Raw genomic sequence first — 18,796 nt, 5'->3', positions numbered from 1 at the left:
AGATAAAGATAAAATTATTTATAAAATAAACAATTTATTTGTAGGATAAATAAAAACTTCCAAAAAATATTTACAATAATTTATTAATGGTTCATGCAAAATGTACTTATTCATTAAGACAAATGAGGTATAATTATGCGTAAATGTTGTAAATCTTTAATAAGTTAAACTCTTTACTGTTGTTTTAGATTAATTTTCCAAATTAAACGTCATTATTTTGAACAATTTTCCACATTCAACGTCATTTTTTAAACATCTTTAGGTATAAAATGATTTAACAAATACAAATATAAGATATAGTAAATTTAACAATTTATCACTAAAAATAATTATTAGTGATTATAAAAACATATATATATATATTTTTTAAATTACAACAAAAAGATATCAGAATTTATTGTATATATATATATATATGAATAAATTTTCAAATATTACTTATTTTAAACATGCAAATATAGAATAAAATTCATAATTATTTCGTAAATATACTAATCTATAGCTATTGTTACAATGTTTTTTCTTCTTTTTAAATTATAATAACATAATGTATTTTATGTAATAAAATCTAACAACTAAATTATATGTTCATAGACTTCATTGGTTCATGGACATTCAGTCTTTCTCAAATGTAAATCATATATAATTACATATGTTTTTAAGTTAGTTAATTTAATTCGTGCTTTGTAATATGAACTAATTGTTTTAGACAGTTGTAATAATTTAAGAGATATATAATAGTAGCTCTTCTATTATAGAATTATAAATAAAAAATAGTTTTCATTTTTAACACAACACTTCACCAATATAATTTTCTGTTTTCTCCAGTTCTATAAAAAAGCACTATACATAATATTTACATTTGGTACGATTGTTATAAAAATAGATATGTTATAATACTTTTTGTCTATGTATTTTTTAATATTATCGATTCTAAGAGATTTGAAACTGGGTAACAAGGAGCTTAGTTGCTTTGGCAATATCGTACGCACAAGAACGTACTTGCTGTAGGCAATGGCCTATATGTTCGACGTCACCAGTACATCTTTGAAGACCAGAACATTCTGCTTGTAGTCTACCAGTGTTACCATTTAATTGACGTAAAGCTGATTTAATATTATCTTCTATAGGATTCTATAGTCAGCAATAAGTAATGTCAGAATTGTTAATATTTTTTAATAAGAAAATATTATTTTAAACCATATAGCGTAATTTTATTACCTGTGGAAATATAGCTGTTAATTCCGCAACAGCAACACGTATACGTTCAGCGCATGGTACAAAAGCTTCGCGTTGATGTGGATCTTGCATAGCCATCCATAATTCTTGTATCCTCCTTGTAACTTGCTCTGTTCTTCTTGTTACCTCTTCACTTGGAGGTAGAGTAGGAATGCCATACTCCCATAAACTTTGTGTATTTGCACGAGATAAAGCCTCTGTATCTCTGTTCGTCTGTATTAAGCAAATGATATAAAAATAAAAAAAATGTTCAACGTTAATATATTTTTTACAAAAATAATTAAATAACCTGACAAATAGTTGTAGACCATGAATTTTGTTTTCGTAAACCTTCTCTCGTTTCATACATAGATGCAGGTCGTTGGTTGCTTCTTGAAATAGATGTCTTAATATCTAAAACTGGTTCTAATTCTGGTTCTTGTTCACTTCCAATATGTCCATTTAAAATACTATCAGTAGATGCTTTATTATGCTGCAATAAATTATTATTTTAGTTTATTAATGAAAAAATCCAATTAATTAAATTTAAAATAACACTTGTTATTTCTGAAATCTTTTCTTACCTCAATTATTTGTTTTAAACTAACATTCTCTTGTTTCAGTTGATCAACAGTATTTTGAAGAATATGTATTTGACTCTGTAAATCTCGAACAGTAGATTCTGAAAGTGTTAATTGTTTCTTTAGAACTTCTACTACAGATGGAAGACCTTTCGCCATTGGAATGAAAACATCCTAAAAAAAGTTAATGCACAAAATATAAATTACATAAAAAATGAAGGGGAAAAAATAAAACATCATACAACACACTATATTAATAATTATTACAAATTATGAGAAGTAATATGCTATATTGATTATATATTTCTAAGACAGTTGATAGAGGAAGAAAAATCTTTCAAATATTTTACATTCTTTTGCTAATTACGACTAAAGAAACTCTAAATCCTCTCTGTATGTATAACTTTGTTATAAACATTTATATATATATATATATATAGGGTGGTAGAAAAAAAAGGGTTAAAAATTTGAAAGACTTTTAGTACTTATCAAGAAAAGTAAAAAATATCTAATTAACAAGGGTCCTAAAATCAACTTTTTAGATGTAAATTAACTTTTATTATTTATGAGTATTCGATACTGTAAGAGAGTCTCTTGGAAACATATTGAATGTACACAGTGGAATTCACTTAGGAATACATTAGTTCCAAGTTGTCAAGACAAGTTTATTATGAGTTGCTAAGAGACTCGCTTATGATATCCAACGCTCATAAATAATATAAAAGGTAATTTATATTAAAAAGGTTAATTTTAGAACTTACGTTAATTAGATATTTGTTACTTCTCTTAATAAGTACTATAAACCCTTTAAATATTAAACTCCTTTTTTACTGCCTTATAAATTGGAAAGAATAAGCAACATACACACACAGAGTAAAGATTAAATATATATTAAATTTGTGATGAGTAAAGTCAGTAATTTCACTTGCAAAAAAGGTATTGACTATTTGTTATGTAAATGATAATTTGTTATTTAAATATATTTCATATCATTTTATGATATTTAGCCATTTCACAAATATTTAATATATTTCAATATGTATATACACACACACACACAGAAATATAGAACTTTGTACTTTTTGCACATGCACCAACAATGTTGTGCACTTGCCTAATAACACTGCTTACAGAACAGCCATGAGTTTAGTCGATTCCGAGTTCTTCTTTTTCTTACCAAAGTTGATACCTTCAATATGTTAGTACATAAGTTCATTAAATAAAAAATTCTTCAATAAGTATAATGATTGTACGAAAAACAACATATTATTAACAATTTAGAAATATTTTCATTTCGTATTTTTGTATTATTTTAAAAAAGATGAATGTGTGTATATATATATATTTTTTTTAATTTTATTTTAATAAGTCTAAACAATTTTTACTTCTAAATTTTAACAGATCTAATTTAAAATTCAAATTTAAATCGTATAGATTATAATTATAATTCTTATTATACCTCATCGGCAATTTTCAGCTGAGTAGATAATTCTGTTGCGGTATTATCTATTGAAGTTAAAGTATAATCATCATCAGATGCTACACTGTCATATAAAGGTTCGTCGTCAGACATTTGTGATCCATGTTTACCAAATTGTTCTTTGCGAAGCATTGATACCACAGGATCTTAAATACGACACATATATATATATCTTTGTTAATATTTAATACATGTTATTTTTCTATATATTACGGAAATTGACAAACCTTGCAATGATATATTGTTTGAAAGCATGTGTCTTCTATTACTTTCAGTAAGTAGATCTATAATAAGTCTAGCAAATTCTTTTGGAATAAACCTTGCTAATTTCTGTCTACCTTGATTTCTTGTTGTGGACAGTTGTGGATTAACAGGTAAAAATGGAACTGTACATCTCTCTGGTGATGATGCAGTAGAAAACCAAACTATAAAAAATCAATAATTAATAATTATTATAATATTACATAATAAAGAGTATTATATAAAATTATAAAGAAAAATATTTTCTATACTAACATTAAAATATGTAATAATGTTAATCTATTTTTTTTATTACATAAGTATATAAAATTTAATTAATTTTTTACACCATTATTAAATTATTTCAAACTATTTCTAAATTAAATATATTTTTTTGTATCTATTTTAACTTACCCTTCTTCGGGAATAATGCAATAAAAAATTAACAGAGTTAATTATCATTAATTGGATATTAAGTTTTTATCTTAATCTAATATAATTGCCATTACATATAAATTTTGGTATACTAATATATATATTTTAGTATTAGGTCGTTGCATAATTTTTATCGTATTTTGTGAACTTATTTATTAAACTCTTTTTGTCAAAAAGATGATATTAATGATCAACATATTGACAATTAATAAAATTAATTCTTTTTTTAGTCATGTCGATTTTAATTGTCTGAAAAAATGCAATAAAAATCTTGCAACAACTTATATATAAGTGATATTTTGAATGCAATAAATACAAACATAATATAATACTAACTTTTTTCCATTTCTCTACGGTCCACTTCATCATATACATCTATTGCGAGTTCTTCTAATAGATGATTTGATAGCTAAAATTACAACCATTTTTAGAAACATTTAGAACAAAAGAATATGTATTATTATAAGATAATAGAATAATTATTCACCGTTTGCAGTCTATTATGTCCTTCGTTGATTGAATCGTTTGATTTCACCATTGATGCACATTCAGGTATGATTAAATGTTCATCCGATCGATGATCTGGCTTTTGTGAACATACATAGTACGTTAATCTGTCAGTAACTTCATACATACATTCTTTAATACGTTCTGATAAATCTAAATGACCTGCCATTCTAAAAGAATAAAATTATTTATAAATATACATGTATAGATATGGATATACAATAATAATAATAAGTTTTAGGATTTGTAATATCTTTACTTAGCAATTTCTGTAGATGTTTGCCCATTTGAATCTAATATACTAGGATTTCCACCATTGGCAACCAATAATTCTATTTGTAATATTTGTCCTGCTCTTGCGGCTACATGCAAAGGAGTTGTACCTTTCTCCTAAAAAAAAAAGAAAAGAGTATTAAAAAAATATATAAAGAAGCATATAAAGAAGTAATAACACACTTAATACTACTTGCCTTATAAAAATAATTAGGATTAGCACCTTGTGCCAATAATCTTAATGAAGTCTCCAAGTTGGATGTACGAACACTACTATGTAATTGTCTACTAAGTTCTTCTTCACTACAGCATTCTTCTTTACTAGGTCGTAATATAAAGGCTAAATGTTGATGTTTAGCTTTAATAAATTCTGCTTTAATGGGACTAAAAACAAATTTGTATTTGAATTACAAGTTAAATATTAAAATAAAATTTATTTAACATTTCTATGCAAAATATTATAAATAATCATAAGATATTTTGCATTTTATACTAACTGTATAGGATCTTTAGCTTGTGGTTTTCTTCTGCTAATCTTAGAATGGTTAGGATCTAAGAGAGAATGTTCCCAAATACTGTTTGCTCCACTTTCATTTAATGTATGTACCATCTGTATGTATACAAATATTGTATATTATTAGCCAATATGTAAGTACTCTTCATGAATTAAAGTATTTGAATTATTATTATTATATATATATATATATATTTTATTACTAACATTAAGCAGATTTATATTCCAAATACTTTTATGGAGTGACTTAATTTGTGATATATGTCGTCCAAGACTACGATGTATGCCGCAACAATCGTCACATAATAAAATAGCTCTGTTTATTGAGGCCCATCCTGGTTCTGTAGAAACTTATTTTTATTTATATACAACATATAAATATATCTAAAATATATTAAAATATTATATTCATTTTTGTCTCTAAAAGATCAGTAGTTGTGTCACTAGGGACGTAAGATCAACAATTATATCATCAAAAATATATTCAGAACATGTATAAGGGTGCAAAGAATATGTAAATAATGCTTACATTTCGTGTTATAAATGTGTACAAATTATTTTAAAACATTATTATATTCATTACATTATATAGAAATTATTTATATATAATATAATTTATATATCTAAAGTACTATAAGTCAATAACTAAAATGGACAAAATTAATGTACTTACCAACAGCTCCACAATCAGCACACACATCTCCATTAACTCTGTGTTTAGGACGAGCCATTTTTCCTATTTAATAATATATTTTATTACATCAAAATAAACTAGAAAAATATTTTATAATTAACTAACAATCGTCAACAATTAATAACCATTATTGATATGATTCTAAATAACAAACTCGACGTCTTTTACTTATTAATAAAGCTACCGTGACGTGAGTCCTCTTGGCTAAATGCACGATTGCAGTAAGCAATAGTAGCTTTCATGAAATTTGTCGTAATGTGAACATAATAAAGAGAACAATTTACGCGTAAAATAAAAATAATTTTGTAGTTCAAGGTGCATCGTTTTTCGAAAATCAATTCGATCCACTTTACAACAAGAAATTCATACCACCCTTGTCCAAACAAAATCACTACGTACTATTTCGAATTGCGAAATAATGAACACAGTAGGGAAAATAAAGTATCAACTGACTTTACTTTCATTTTATATCTATCTAGACATTTATTCCTTCATTTCGATTTCAAATACCTACACTCTTATTTCTATCTGAAATACAATTAAAACCTAACTACTTACGCACCATCTATATGTAGACATAATAAATAAATATAATAGAAGGAGATACTACATTACTACATATACAACTAGGAATCTCTTTGCGGTTTTATTCGATAAATCACGTATATTTATAATTACATATATATATATATATATATAATTTCTCTCTCAACTAACGTAAATTACCATAAATTAAAAAGTACAAATAATAAATAAAACATCTGAAATCTTATATTAAATTTATATTAATTATAGTTTTGAATTTGTCTTAAATTTGAGAAAAAACATCCTAATAAATGTAAACTTGTAAACTTTTTTGTTCCAGAGTTAAGCAGATTTAAGTTTCAACACATAAAATATTTTTATATTAAAATAAGAAATAACTAATTGTAAGTTAATAACCAAAAAAAGAACTATAAATGTGCATTTAAATTCTATGTGATGTAATTAAGAATATATCAAATTTTATGGAGGCATGTAAAACAGTTATTCATGCGATGGTAATGTCCATATATTCAGCAAATCTATCATTCGTTATGATGAACTACATTTATATCACAGTAAAATTGATTTATTGCAAAAACACATTAGATCTGGGTCCAAGTTTATTAGGATTTTTTTTTCAAATTTAAAAGATAGAATATATATATAAATTTTTAAATATTTAAAAAAATACTGTACAGATGCATGACAGCATGCATGCATATGCAAAACATATACATATAAACATTTGCTTATTCGCCATGTAAATTTTGTAGTTCTGTAAAAATTTTACTGGAAAGATATGACTTATCTTTAGGAATATTTGGTACTACATTCTTGTTTGTTTGTATACGTGGCTGGATCTTTTTACCTAATGGTGTTTCTAAAAAATTAAGAGATGCCTTCAAGTTTATGTAGTCTTGCAAGGCTGATTCACCAACCTTAGTATAAGTTGGTATAGTGATTTGAAGAACCTGTGGAGTTAGTTGCAAAGATTTAGTGTGATCAATATTAGTATGATTCGATGGGAGTTCTAAGTTTTCAGAAATATTTTCTTTCTCTTCTTCTTTTAATTCAACTGGCTTTTCCATTTCTATTTTTATATTATTTTTCTTACTGCTGCTTACAGTATCAATATTATTGTCTTCTGTTATTTTTTCTTCAAGATTCAATTCTGAAGTCTTTTTTATCATTTCATTATTAGAATCAACAGTATGAACTTGTTCTTCTATTGAATCAGTATTAACATGAAATAGTTTATTAATATGTTTTAGTAATAAATCTATTTTTAGAGCATTATCTTGAAATACTTTTAACATATCTTCCAAAGTGGATTTTAAAGACACAATAGTATTTCTATCAACACATAAATAGTCTTTCTTTGAGAAGCCTGTAATATCATTATTTACAGACACTTCTGATCCTTTTGTGAGAATTATATTATTTAATTCATTGGATATTTTTTGTAAATTATCAGTACTTTTATTCATCGAAAAATTACTACTATTTATGTTGCATTGCTCTTGTTTTTGTATTTTATTATCTGTTGATGTAATATTTTTTCTTATAAATTCACTTTCATCGCAAAATAATGGGACTTCGTTATCAATAGATTTATGCAATGTATTTCTCTTACTTTTACAATTATACTGTAAACGTTTCTGTGACTTCCAGTTTTCTTCCATTTGCGAATTATTATGTGTATTTTGTATAGAAGAACAAATTTTCACATTTGAATTTTTAATATATAAGTTTTTTGAAACTTCAGATACATCCAAATTTGTTATCGTATCATTTTTCATAGTAGTAGATGATGGAATAACTTTGCTACATTGTTCCTTTAAATACTTACTTTTTATAAAATTTGGAGGTAAAAGAAAACTTTTTCTGTAACGATAATTTTTCGAATTGGAGCAAATTGATTTACTATTTTTTTGAACCTCTGGTAACGCGATACTATTATTTTTTTCTATTTGTTTTGTTGGAGATACAAAATTTAAATTTAAATTTCTCCGTATTTTCCGATTACCTTTATTTACATTAAAGGATATCTCTTTATCTAAAAAAAGAATAAACACAAAATTTTAACAGTTAACAATATGTTTATCTAACTGATAAAAAATAAATAGTTGAAATGATAATTATTTTAAGGATCAATAAATAATAAACTTACTGTTACTTTTAGAATTTGATTGAATACTTTTATCATGAAAATTCATTTTCATTAAGTTTTTTTGCTGTGACTTTTCTTTAACTAAAATAATGTGTATTATTAAATAAAAAATAACACTGCTATATTATTAAAAAATAAGATTAATTAAAACAGCTAAATAAATATTATAAGATAATAAATATACCATTATTGCTTGAAATTAATTCGACTCTCTTGTCTTTAGAAGGAACTCTTAATCTCTCTGGTTCTCTCTTGCGTGCTAGAATTAAGTAAATTAAGTTAATAGATAAATTTTAGACAATCGCAATCAATTTTATGTGAAATATTATAAAAATGATCGAAGTGTATACAAACCACTCTGATAAATTTGTTTTGAATCAGGCAATTGTCTTATTCTTACAGGTTGATACTTTAAACGTTCTAAAAATGGAATACATAGTTATACTATTGAAATATATATCACAAATAAGTAAAATAATATTAATAGATTATAATAAATTACAGGAAATTTAAATTCAATCAATTATATAAAAATGAACATATTTTTATACTTGATTTTATTTTTACCTTTTATTTTGTCAGTTGAAGATATTTCTGACCATGATGTATTTCGTGATAGCTTGATAACTTCATTAGAATTTATGTTTAGCTTTCCCTATATGAGAAAATATAGATATATTTATAAAATAATTGACTTAATATATTGTAATATTATCGACATATAATATTGGTTTTGTATACTTACAGTAGAATGCCAGTTTTTAAGGGCAATTGCCATTATTTATATTATTAATATATATTTAAATTTATAAACCGATTTTAATAAATTTAAAAGTATTAGTCGTTTCATCAATTAATTTATCTGAAATTCCAGTTAATTAGTATCTTTCGAGTAAATACAAAAAATAAAAATCTAGAGAAATTACAAAATTACAAAAAAGAATTATAAAAATTTAATAAATAAAAAAATGTATATTCCTATTTATATTTTAAATATACTAGAATGGTTAATTTTACCTTATAAATTTAAATGGAACAAGACTTGTTAATTGACAATTACATGATTAATGTTCTATGTAACTGATTTTCACAGCAGTATAAAAGTACATTGGTAACGAACAACACGTTTTTCAGTTATTCCGTAAATTTCTGTGGAATCTTTTATGTATAAAATTCTATTAACTATATTATATATATAAATATTCGGTTAAATAATTAAATATAATTTGAATATTTCTAAATAATAAAGGCGGGCCAACGATCAAATGTTTTTGCGCGTTCAATTGGTTATTTCAGTATAAATATAAAGCTGAATATTCATGACTTATTCCAATTATACAAGGTGGGACAAAAATTTCTAGGTAACATTAAAAATCACAGTCTTTTTAAAAACTGGAAAGGCTAATTAATTTAATTTTAATATTATTTTAAACTTAGCTTGTACATTAACTAGCTTGTAGTTGATTTTAAAATCATCTGGGAACTTTTGATCCACCATATATAAACGAGCAAGAAAAAGAGTACGTACATGACACCAAAATTTTCTTAAATACATACATTATATATACAAATATACTTTTATAATTAAATTATTTTGTTGAAAATATATTGTTTTATAATCATGCAATAATAAAATTATACTAGTGCGTCAGACAAAAATAAAATTATCAATTTAAAATTTGTACAAATTAGTTCTCCATTTATCGATATAAAGTGTAAAATGGCTGTTCTTTTATCATTTTTCAAGTTTCTGAATTGCTGAAAAAGCAAGAAAAACGTATTTAAAAATAACTTTCAGTGTTTAAAGTAATAGATAATATTTAAAAATTACATCAAGTGCAATATCAAACGTTTAAAAATTAATAAAAGTCACTAAGTGATTGGTTCAAATTATATTGGACAATTTATAGTGATATACAAATGTTGGTAGACATTTCTTATCTAAAATATTCTTTATTCACTGAAGAAACATCTGACGGCCATTTTGTTAAATTTATTTCTAAACGTATCCCCTCCAAATTGAAAACAACCGAAGGTCGACGCTGTTCTCGGCTGTATAAAGTATTTTTGGTTAGGTTAATAATTGTGTTGATGAAATTTAACAGTAAGTTATCATTATACTTATATAGACTTTCAATAAACTGATATAAAAATTTATATTGACGCATGAAAACGTGCGTACGTAGAGCAATTTATAATTCGTAGTTGGATGATAGAAGGCTTGGCAGCATAAAGGCTATGGCTACTACTTTTATCGTGCGTGAAATGTTACTATCCAATTTTTCACTCTTAATTTTTAATGTATTATGCAATTGACACATAGATTATTTTATTCATTAACATTGTCTTACATTAATACATAATGTTATGATTACTTATAACCTCTAAAGTCATAACCTATATAGTATAACCTTACACATCAATATTCTAAATATGCTGTTATTCTACTATTGCCTCTGATTTATTCTGTAGAATGTTAAAATATTTAAAGTTGAAATATTGTTTTATATTTTTCTAATGAAACGAATAAAATAATCTTTCTTTTTACAAAATTTTTACTGATTATGTTGAAATACTTGTAATCTATTTTTTGATCAATATAAGTCAATGCTATTATCAGTGAATGAACTTTCTATTCATAATAATTAGTTATATTTTGTAATTCAAAGAATATTCATTTTATATATTGCAGTGACTTCTGAAGATAAATAACATTATATTTCAACAAAATGGATGTTACTGGTGATTTAACTTTGCAATGGGTGGAAGAGGTAGGAAATGTGATTCACGAAGAAGTTATATGTGGTCTGGAAGCAGAACTGGTAGCACCAGAAGAAGAAGTAATAGGAGCCTGTGAAGAAGTTACAGTAGAAGAAACAGGAGAATCCGTTTCCAATGTACCTCCAACGACAGAATCTGAAATCCTAATGGTTCCTCAGACTAATGATATGGACTCCATTTATATAGTACCACAAGATCAAGGTCATGATTATCTTAATATACAAGTCACAGAGGAAGTAATTGCAGATAATTGGGACAGATCTGGTCCAGATGATGGGTAAGATTCTTATCTATAACAAATATATTTGATTAGTTATTTGACTTGATAACCTTTAATTATTCTGAACTATTTGCTCTTTAATAAAATTATTCAATTTAGAGTTCCTGAACGTTAAAGAGAACATACAACACAATCATCTAGTTATCTTATTTTTTGCAACAAAATAAAAAATCTAATAACAAAATATTGTATGATTTGAGAGATAAAGATACTGAATTAATTTTAGTGAAAATGTAACATTTATTATTTTTGTTATACACAGCATGCAGGATACCCGTTATCATTTTGATATTATATGAAGTACGTTTGATGTAGTAAATTCTAGTCTACGGTTTAGCTACATAGGATTATTAGTTCTCAGTACGACCATTAAAGTCAAGTTACATAGCCACTGTTAGTAACTAATATGAGTGACCCATCCAAAGAAACAAAAGATAAAACCATGTGTTATTGACTCTAGAGAGGTGAAAAAAGATCTAACCTTTCTGATAGTATTGAATAAATATAAGAAGTTATTGATAGAGAAGTACTTTTAAACCCATAAAAGGGAAAGTAAAAAGAAGAATATAGTAAATTTTGTAGAGAAAAAACAGCAGATTTTCAGATAGAAAATTTGAATACTTTTAATCCATTCTGTCTGTACAATATGATTTTATAATATTATCAATATTATCATACTAAATAGTACTTCACTATTTTTGAGTGTCTACTGAAGTAGATAAATCAAATGAATTATTTGATACTAATGTTAAGATTTTTTACTGATCAGAAATACATATTTTTTAAATAGTTTGCCCATGAAGAAAAAAATATTGACTTATGTCTTTTCAATCTCAAGTAAATTTTAGGTTGTAACATTTTTTTATACTGCGTATTGTTTAGAATAATATAAGATCATCAAATTAAATGACTCATCTGCTATACTGTAAAATTAAATCACAATTATGTATTTGTATATGAACTATAATTATTAATAATTTATTTGATAAAAATTTAATGAAAAAATATTTTCTATTAAAGCGTTGAAATTCCAGAAACGAAAGTTTCTAGTGACAATCTATTAGAATATGATGACATGGAAATACCATTACCTACAGATCAAGATTCTTATACAAATATTCGTCCATATCCATGCGATTTTTGTAGTCGAAGATTCAGGAAAAAAGCAAATTTAATGAATCATATGGTATCACATCAAACTGATCGTCCTCATCATTGTAATTTATGTGGAGCTCGTTATGTACGAAAATGTGATCTTATGAATCATTTAAAAACTCATGCTTATGCACCATCTCGGGATGGCTTAGATGACGATTTAAATGATGACGACTCCTTAGCCCCCGAGGAAGAAGAAACTAATAAAGGTAGACGTAAGAAAGTACAATCCAATGCACCAAGAAAACGTAAAAACAATTCAACTATTCCAAAAAGAAGTGATGATATAAAAATTGAAATGAATAAATATGTTAATAAATCTTATGATTATGTGGACGAAGATATGCGCTTATTAGAAGAAATGACTAATCGAAATCCAGTTCGTGGTAATAATTATCCATCAAGTTCAAGATGGAATGAACAAATATCACCAGTACCTCATGAGCAGCAACCTCCACGGTGGCCTATTACAGATCCCACAAAACCATATGTTTGCCAATATTGTGGTGTAGGGTTTGCGAGAGAAAAAGCTCTTGCATCCCATGCTCGAGTTCATGGTGGTGATAGTCCATTTGAATGTACTTCTTGTAGTGAAATGTTCTGGGATGTTAATAGTTTAAAAGAACATGTTCGTATTAAACATGGAGGTACTACACAATTGGACATAGAAGATTATGATACCAATGATGCTACATACACAGGTGATGAGAGATTTGGAGAATTTTGTTGTAACACTTGTGGAGTTCCTTTTCAACGTCTAGATTTGCTTAAACGACATCAAAAGTAAGGCATATATATATATTCAAAGTAAAACAGATGCTTAAAAGTATAAATACAATAAAAATTTATTTATATTTAAAAATTAATATGTTCTGTTATAAATCATGTCCATAATAGACTTTACATTTTTGAGTTTCTTTCAATAATTAAAATTATTGAATAAATTCTGTAATTTTATGTACCATTTTTATCAATTTGATACACATAAATAATTAACAATTATTATAATTCTGTGGTAATACTATAATTTTTATTTTACTATTGGTTACATTAGGATTCATGTCAAACAAGAAATAGACATAATGGAAGGTTCAAGTCAGCATCACGTGTGCAATGTATGTGGTGAATGGTTTGAAGAAGCATTAGCTTTATTAGCGCATGCCGAACTTCATGCTAGGTATGATATATCTTAATTATTAAACTTTACAAAAGTTGCAATAATTTTTTTTGCATACAATATAATTTCTTTTGCTTTCTTGACTTTTTATATCTAATTACGTTTAGATACATTATTTGTGAATCTAATCTCATTTATATCTTGTCTTCCCAATGATGAGTTCTATATTTTTATTGTAATTCTTAATTTACTAATAATTGTTTTCATCTCATTATTTAGATCTCCTAGTCGTAGATGCTTATTGTGTGGGCAGAGATGTCGTGACGATGCCGAAGTTGCAGAGCATGTTCGTCAGAACCACGCAGAAGATGCTCCACCAAATACATGTACGCTGTGTGGGAAAACATGTAAAGATAAACGCAGTTTAATCAAACACTCATGGGTACATAATGTTGATAAAACATTTGATTGTACAAAATGTGGAAAACAATTTCATAGCAAAGCTAGATTACGAAGGTAAATTATAAAATTGACAACATACAATAAGAAAATAATTTAAATGGATTTATTTATAGGCATATGGTTTCACATCGTAACAAAATGGTTCAATGTGAAGAATGTGGAGAAGAATTTCCTGATGGTAGAGCTCTTGTGAGTCATCGTCATTTTCATAATAAAGAACTAGGTGGTCGTTCGTTTCCTTGTCACGAATGTGGAAAAACATTTGGAAGTCGTAGCTCTCAGCAAATACATATTCGTATTCACACAGGAGAAAGACCTTATGGTTGTAGGTTTTGTCGGAAAGCATTTGCAGATGGTGGCACATTGAGAAAACATGAGCGGATTCATACAGGCGAAAAACCGTATGGATGTGCTATCTGCCCTCGTGCATTTAATCAAAGAGTAAGGAAATAATAATTTATATACAGAGTGAAGGTAATCTAAAACCAATCATCAAAAAGACTTCTTTGATTGATAATTTTGGTGATAGAAAAAAATTTCAAAATAAAAATTATTTGTTATTGAGAAAAACATTATGTTATGGGGAACATTTCGAGTCTTCTATTTGGAAAACATCTATAAGTAATTTTAATTTTTCTACTCTGCTTATGTCCGTGATCTTGACTATGGACAACAATTGAAATTGCCTTGGTAAGGGCTAAAATGTAGGTATTAGAAAATGTATGGTTTTATTAAAAAAACAAAAAAAAAAACAAAATGAGGATAACCTTCCAATTTATATGCTTTCATTAGAGAAAAATGTTTCCCATAACGATGTCCCTTTCAATACAAAATAATTTTTATTTTAACCATTTTTTTTTTTTTTCTAATAAAATTGTGAAAGTTGTTTTGATGGTTGGTATTAACTGACTCTCTCTATATAGAATAGATCTATATCTAATAGAATAATTTTCTCAAACCTGTGAAAGGGAGATAAAGATTAATAAAAATTACTAATAATATTTCATTTTATATAGGTAGTTCTTAGAGAACATGTACGAGCTCATCATTCAGGTCCTGATCCAAAATGCGTTGGTAGTATTACACCATTTTTATGCAAAGTTTGTGGTGATGCTTTTGCAACATCAGAACAAATTGTTGCTCATATAGTTCAACACTGTGATGATAACACTGCACTAAAACGTCAACCACAGACCGGACCACGCAAATATAAAAGGAGACGTAAATTGAAGCCTCATGAAACAACTACAATGTTGAGAATTAATGAAAATTATGATACACTTGAAGGTGGATCTGATTCAGATGATAATACAAAACGGAAACTTGGTAGGAAAAATAAACAACATAGATCAAATGTCGAAGAAGGTTATCAAAATGTTCTTAAAAGTTTTGAGAGTTCTTTACAAAATATAAATTCAATAGTAACTAATTCTAAATTGAATCCTGCAAAATCAAAATTATCGAAGAAAAAATTGAGGAAAGAAGAAAAAAAAATGAAGGGCAAACAACATGTCAATCAGGAAGACCTAAAATGATACACACTCAAAAAACAAGAGTACCTGTTGAAATGGGTAGTGATGGTGTTAAAAAAGGTCAAAAAACCAAAACGATGGTAACAAGAACTCCTAAAGTAATGCCAAGTGAACATAAACTGGGTATCTTCACTGGGGGAGAAAGGAATAGACCAAGAACAAAAAATGTTAGTTATCATATTGAGGGAAAATTACAGTTAACACCTGCAACATTTCCAAAGCCAAAGGAAGAAGATGTAAAATTATCAACACAAGTACAGCCACCAATGCTAACAAATATAAAAATAGAGCCTGGTGTACAAAAATCTGTGGATAGTAATCATAGTAATAATCATAGTAATATTGTAAAAATAAACAATGATAAATTAGATCGAACACCTAGAAAAAAGTCTACTGTTTTTAAGAAAATAAAGAAACAAAAGCAAATAAATATAAAAGAAGAACCAAATGAAAATATAAATGAAAGTGAAACACAAAATAATAACAATACAGAAAATACTAATTCTATACGGTTAATGGAGGAGCACACAGTAGATGGGGGTAGCCTAGAAGTTGCTTTTGAAGCTAACGTAGTTACAGCGGAAGAAGAAACCATTCTTCCTGATATTGATACAGTGACTAATAATGATAATATTGGGAATGGAAATGTTCAACTTAGTGTAAAGGTAGAATCTACACCTCAAAGAATTATGGCTGTTCATAGTGTTATTACACCTGTGGATGAAGTCGCAGAAACTATAATACCAGATACTTTGGAATACACATGTGAAATGTGTTCTATGGTATTCTCCAGTCGTGCTGAGCTTTTGGTGCATGTACCAATACATATTTGATTTAATTTGTCTAATATTATGAAAGCAGGTATGAAAATTTGTTCTATTCTAAATGCACTCGTTTAATGAATCAATTTTTAACAATTATTGAAATTCAATTAATTAAAGTTAGCTTTATTTTATACTAAAGTATCTCTTATTTGTTATTCTGCAGAACAAACTTTATGTTCTTGATATGTTCCAAAGTTATTAATTTTATGAGTTATTATGAGTTGTCAAATTATTCTAAAAATATAAAAACCACAACTACCATATTATTTAGGTAACATTATGTTAATTTTATACTACATATGTTTTTAAGAAAAAAGTTTTGATTCGAATATAATTGTCAACTTGAATTAAATAACAACAAGAAATATTTCAGATAATTTTATACATATGCATACAATTAAGAAAGTAAATATTAAATAAGACATTGAAAACCAGAAATTTATTAATTTATAATTTATTATTAAAGATCGGCTGTAGATCATATTTTCTTGAAGTGTATCATTAAATAAAATTTCAATCATATAAATAATTAATTCAAGAAAGTATGTTACTTGTGTTATTAGATAATTTTATTTATACATTTGTTTTCTTTTTGAATGGTATAGTATAATTAAAAGATAAAACTTATAAATTACCATCTAATTTGTTTCTTTATATTATAATTTAATATACAATTATTCTCTACAAAATTGTACTTTTTTCCCTCAGCAATAGTATTAACGTGTATATTTAATATAGCTGTAATTATTATAAATGCAATAATTACAGAAATAACTTTATTATTCTTAAAAAACAACAAACCCTTTTTGAATTAAATCAGTAAAAAGTCATTTTTATTATAGTAATTTCTGAGTGCAACCTGTTATGAATTTATGACAAATATACTATCTTTTTCTTAAAGAAGCAGTGTTAATAATAAATTTATATTAAATTTGTAATTATCATGTATATGTGTGCGTGTGTATGCGCGCGCGTGTGTGAATTTCACTCGGAATTATAAGGATAATGTTTATACAAATAACAACTTTTAATTTTCAATAATTTTAGTATAATAATGTTTAGTAGTATTATTGTTTCATTTGTCATTATAACAGTAATACTATTACTGTATAAACGCACATTTATTTTATGAACACTGCATTGTTATTGAAATTTAATAAAAATATGTGTAATAATATCTATGACAGTAATTTAAAATAATTCACTTGGGTAATACACGACGTGTAATACAAATATTATTATATTTTATTAACTAAATACTAGATGTAAATTATAATGAAAAAGTTAAAAACTAAATGTTATTTTGAATATTCTGTTATGTATTGTTGTACATTCTGTTGTATATTTAGATTTGTAAGCTGAATAATATCTATTATGAAAATTAGAGGTATTTTTGTCAAGCGCTAAAGTATAATATCACTAAATGATAAAAATATTTTATGAAAAATGATTGTAAGACTTTTATTCGACGTAAATAGTAACAGTATGTTTCTTATTTCATTGGTTTATAACGATATTTGAATGAATACAGATCATTGAAATTTGCTGTAATGTAATTTTTATATCTACTATAAAAGAGGTCATATCTTAGAATGGTATTCTTATTATTCTTTCACACCTTAAAAAAAAAAGACAATATTATAAAATCTATTTTAGAATTAGTAGTTTCTTTAATTTTATATTTTTACATATTATATGTATATATATACATATATATACATATATATGTATGTATATATATGTATGTATATATATGTATATATATTTTAGTATCATTCAAAAATTCGAAGGTTTATAAACTGAATGATATTGCAAACTATCAAATAAATAACAATTATTTTTTCAATATTTAATATTTTTTTTTATTAATTGATGTTTTTTTAAACGTGTTATTATAGCTTAGCAATTGACCATATATCTCGGACTTTTTCGAATAAAAATAGAATTTATCCATAAACTATTAAATTATGAATTTTAATTACACGATCATGAAATTTAATACTTACTT

General features: G+C 25.8%; 3 protein-coding genes across 12 annotated transcripts; 1 reads left to right on the top strand and 2 right to left on the bottom strand.

Annotated features, from left to right (window-relative positions):
* Nucleotides 1-65: 65 nt before the first annotated feature.
* Git (ARF GTPase-activating protein GIT1) lies at nt 66-6,603 on the bottom strand. Of its 10 annotated transcripts, none has more exons than XM_089177944.1 (14): nt 6,505-6,603; nt 5,922-5,984; nt 5,456-5,589; nt 5,232-5,344; nt 4,932-5,118; nt 4,721-4,851; nt 4,442-4,631; nt 4,291-4,363; nt 3,507-3,704; nt 3,259-3,425; nt 1,803-1,973; nt 1,529-1,711; nt 1,222-1,452; nt 66-1,134 (listed from the first exon to the last, which is right to left on the bottom strand). In XM_089177944.1, the coding sequence occupies exons 2-14, from the start codon at nt 5,977-5,979 to the stop codon at nt 934-936; spliced, it is 2,037 nt and encodes a 678-aa protein (XP_089034070.1). In that variant the 5' UTR covers nt 5,980-5,984; nt 6,505-6,603; the 3' UTR covers nt 66-933. The 10 variants fall into 10 exon arrangements, with proteins under 10 accessions (XP_089034070.1, XP_089034068.1, XP_015172471.1 ...); XM_089177942.1 differs by lacking the exon at nt 6,505-6,603 and adding an exon at nt 6,457-6,483 and having other exon boundaries at nt 5,456-5,598; XM_015316985.2 differs by lacking the exon at nt 6,505-6,603 and adding an exon at nt 6,342-6,476 and having other exon boundaries at nt 5,456-5,598.
* Nucleotides 6,570-10,187, bottom strand: LOC107064229 (uncharacterized). The gene is made up of 7 exons (XM_015316653.2): nt 9,655-10,187; nt 9,383-9,499; nt 9,205-9,292; nt 8,992-9,057; nt 8,822-8,896; nt 8,638-8,718; nt 6,570-8,523 (listed from the first exon to the last, which is right to left on the bottom strand). The coding sequence occupies exons 2-7, from the start codon at nt 9,413-9,415 to the stop codon at nt 7,217-7,219; spliced, it is 1,650 nt and encodes a 549-aa protein (XP_015172139.2). The 5' UTR covers nt 9,416-9,499; nt 9,655-10,187; the 3' UTR covers nt 6,570-7,216.
* A 397-nt stretch (nt 10,188-10,584) lies between these two features.
* LOC107064368 (uncharacterized) lies at nt 10,585-16,968 on the top strand. The gene is given in 8 exon segments (XM_015317013.2): nt 10,585-10,741; nt 11,330-11,695; nt 12,719-13,636; nt 13,908-14,030; nt 14,250-14,486; nt 14,546-14,873; nt 15,449-15,914; nt 15,917-16,968. Coding segments are annotated over 7 exon segments (3,282 nt in total). The 5' UTR covers nt 10,585-10,741; nt 11,330-11,366; the 3' UTR covers nt 16,798-16,968.
* The last annotated feature ends 1,828 nt before the right edge of the window (nt 16,969-18,796 follow it).

Source organism: Polistes dominula, unplaced genomic scaffold (assembly GCF_049000335.1).
Source record: "Polistes dominula isolate Pdom_NZ unplaced genomic scaffold, Pdom_raw_medaka contig_77, whole genome shotgun sequence".
Taxonomy (NCBI): domain Eukaryota; kingdom Metazoa; phylum Arthropoda; class Insecta; order Hymenoptera; family Vespidae; genus Polistes; species Polistes dominula.
The sequence above is the reverse complement of the archived record's forward strand: the minus strand, read 5'-3'. Positions and strand labels throughout refer to the sequence as shown.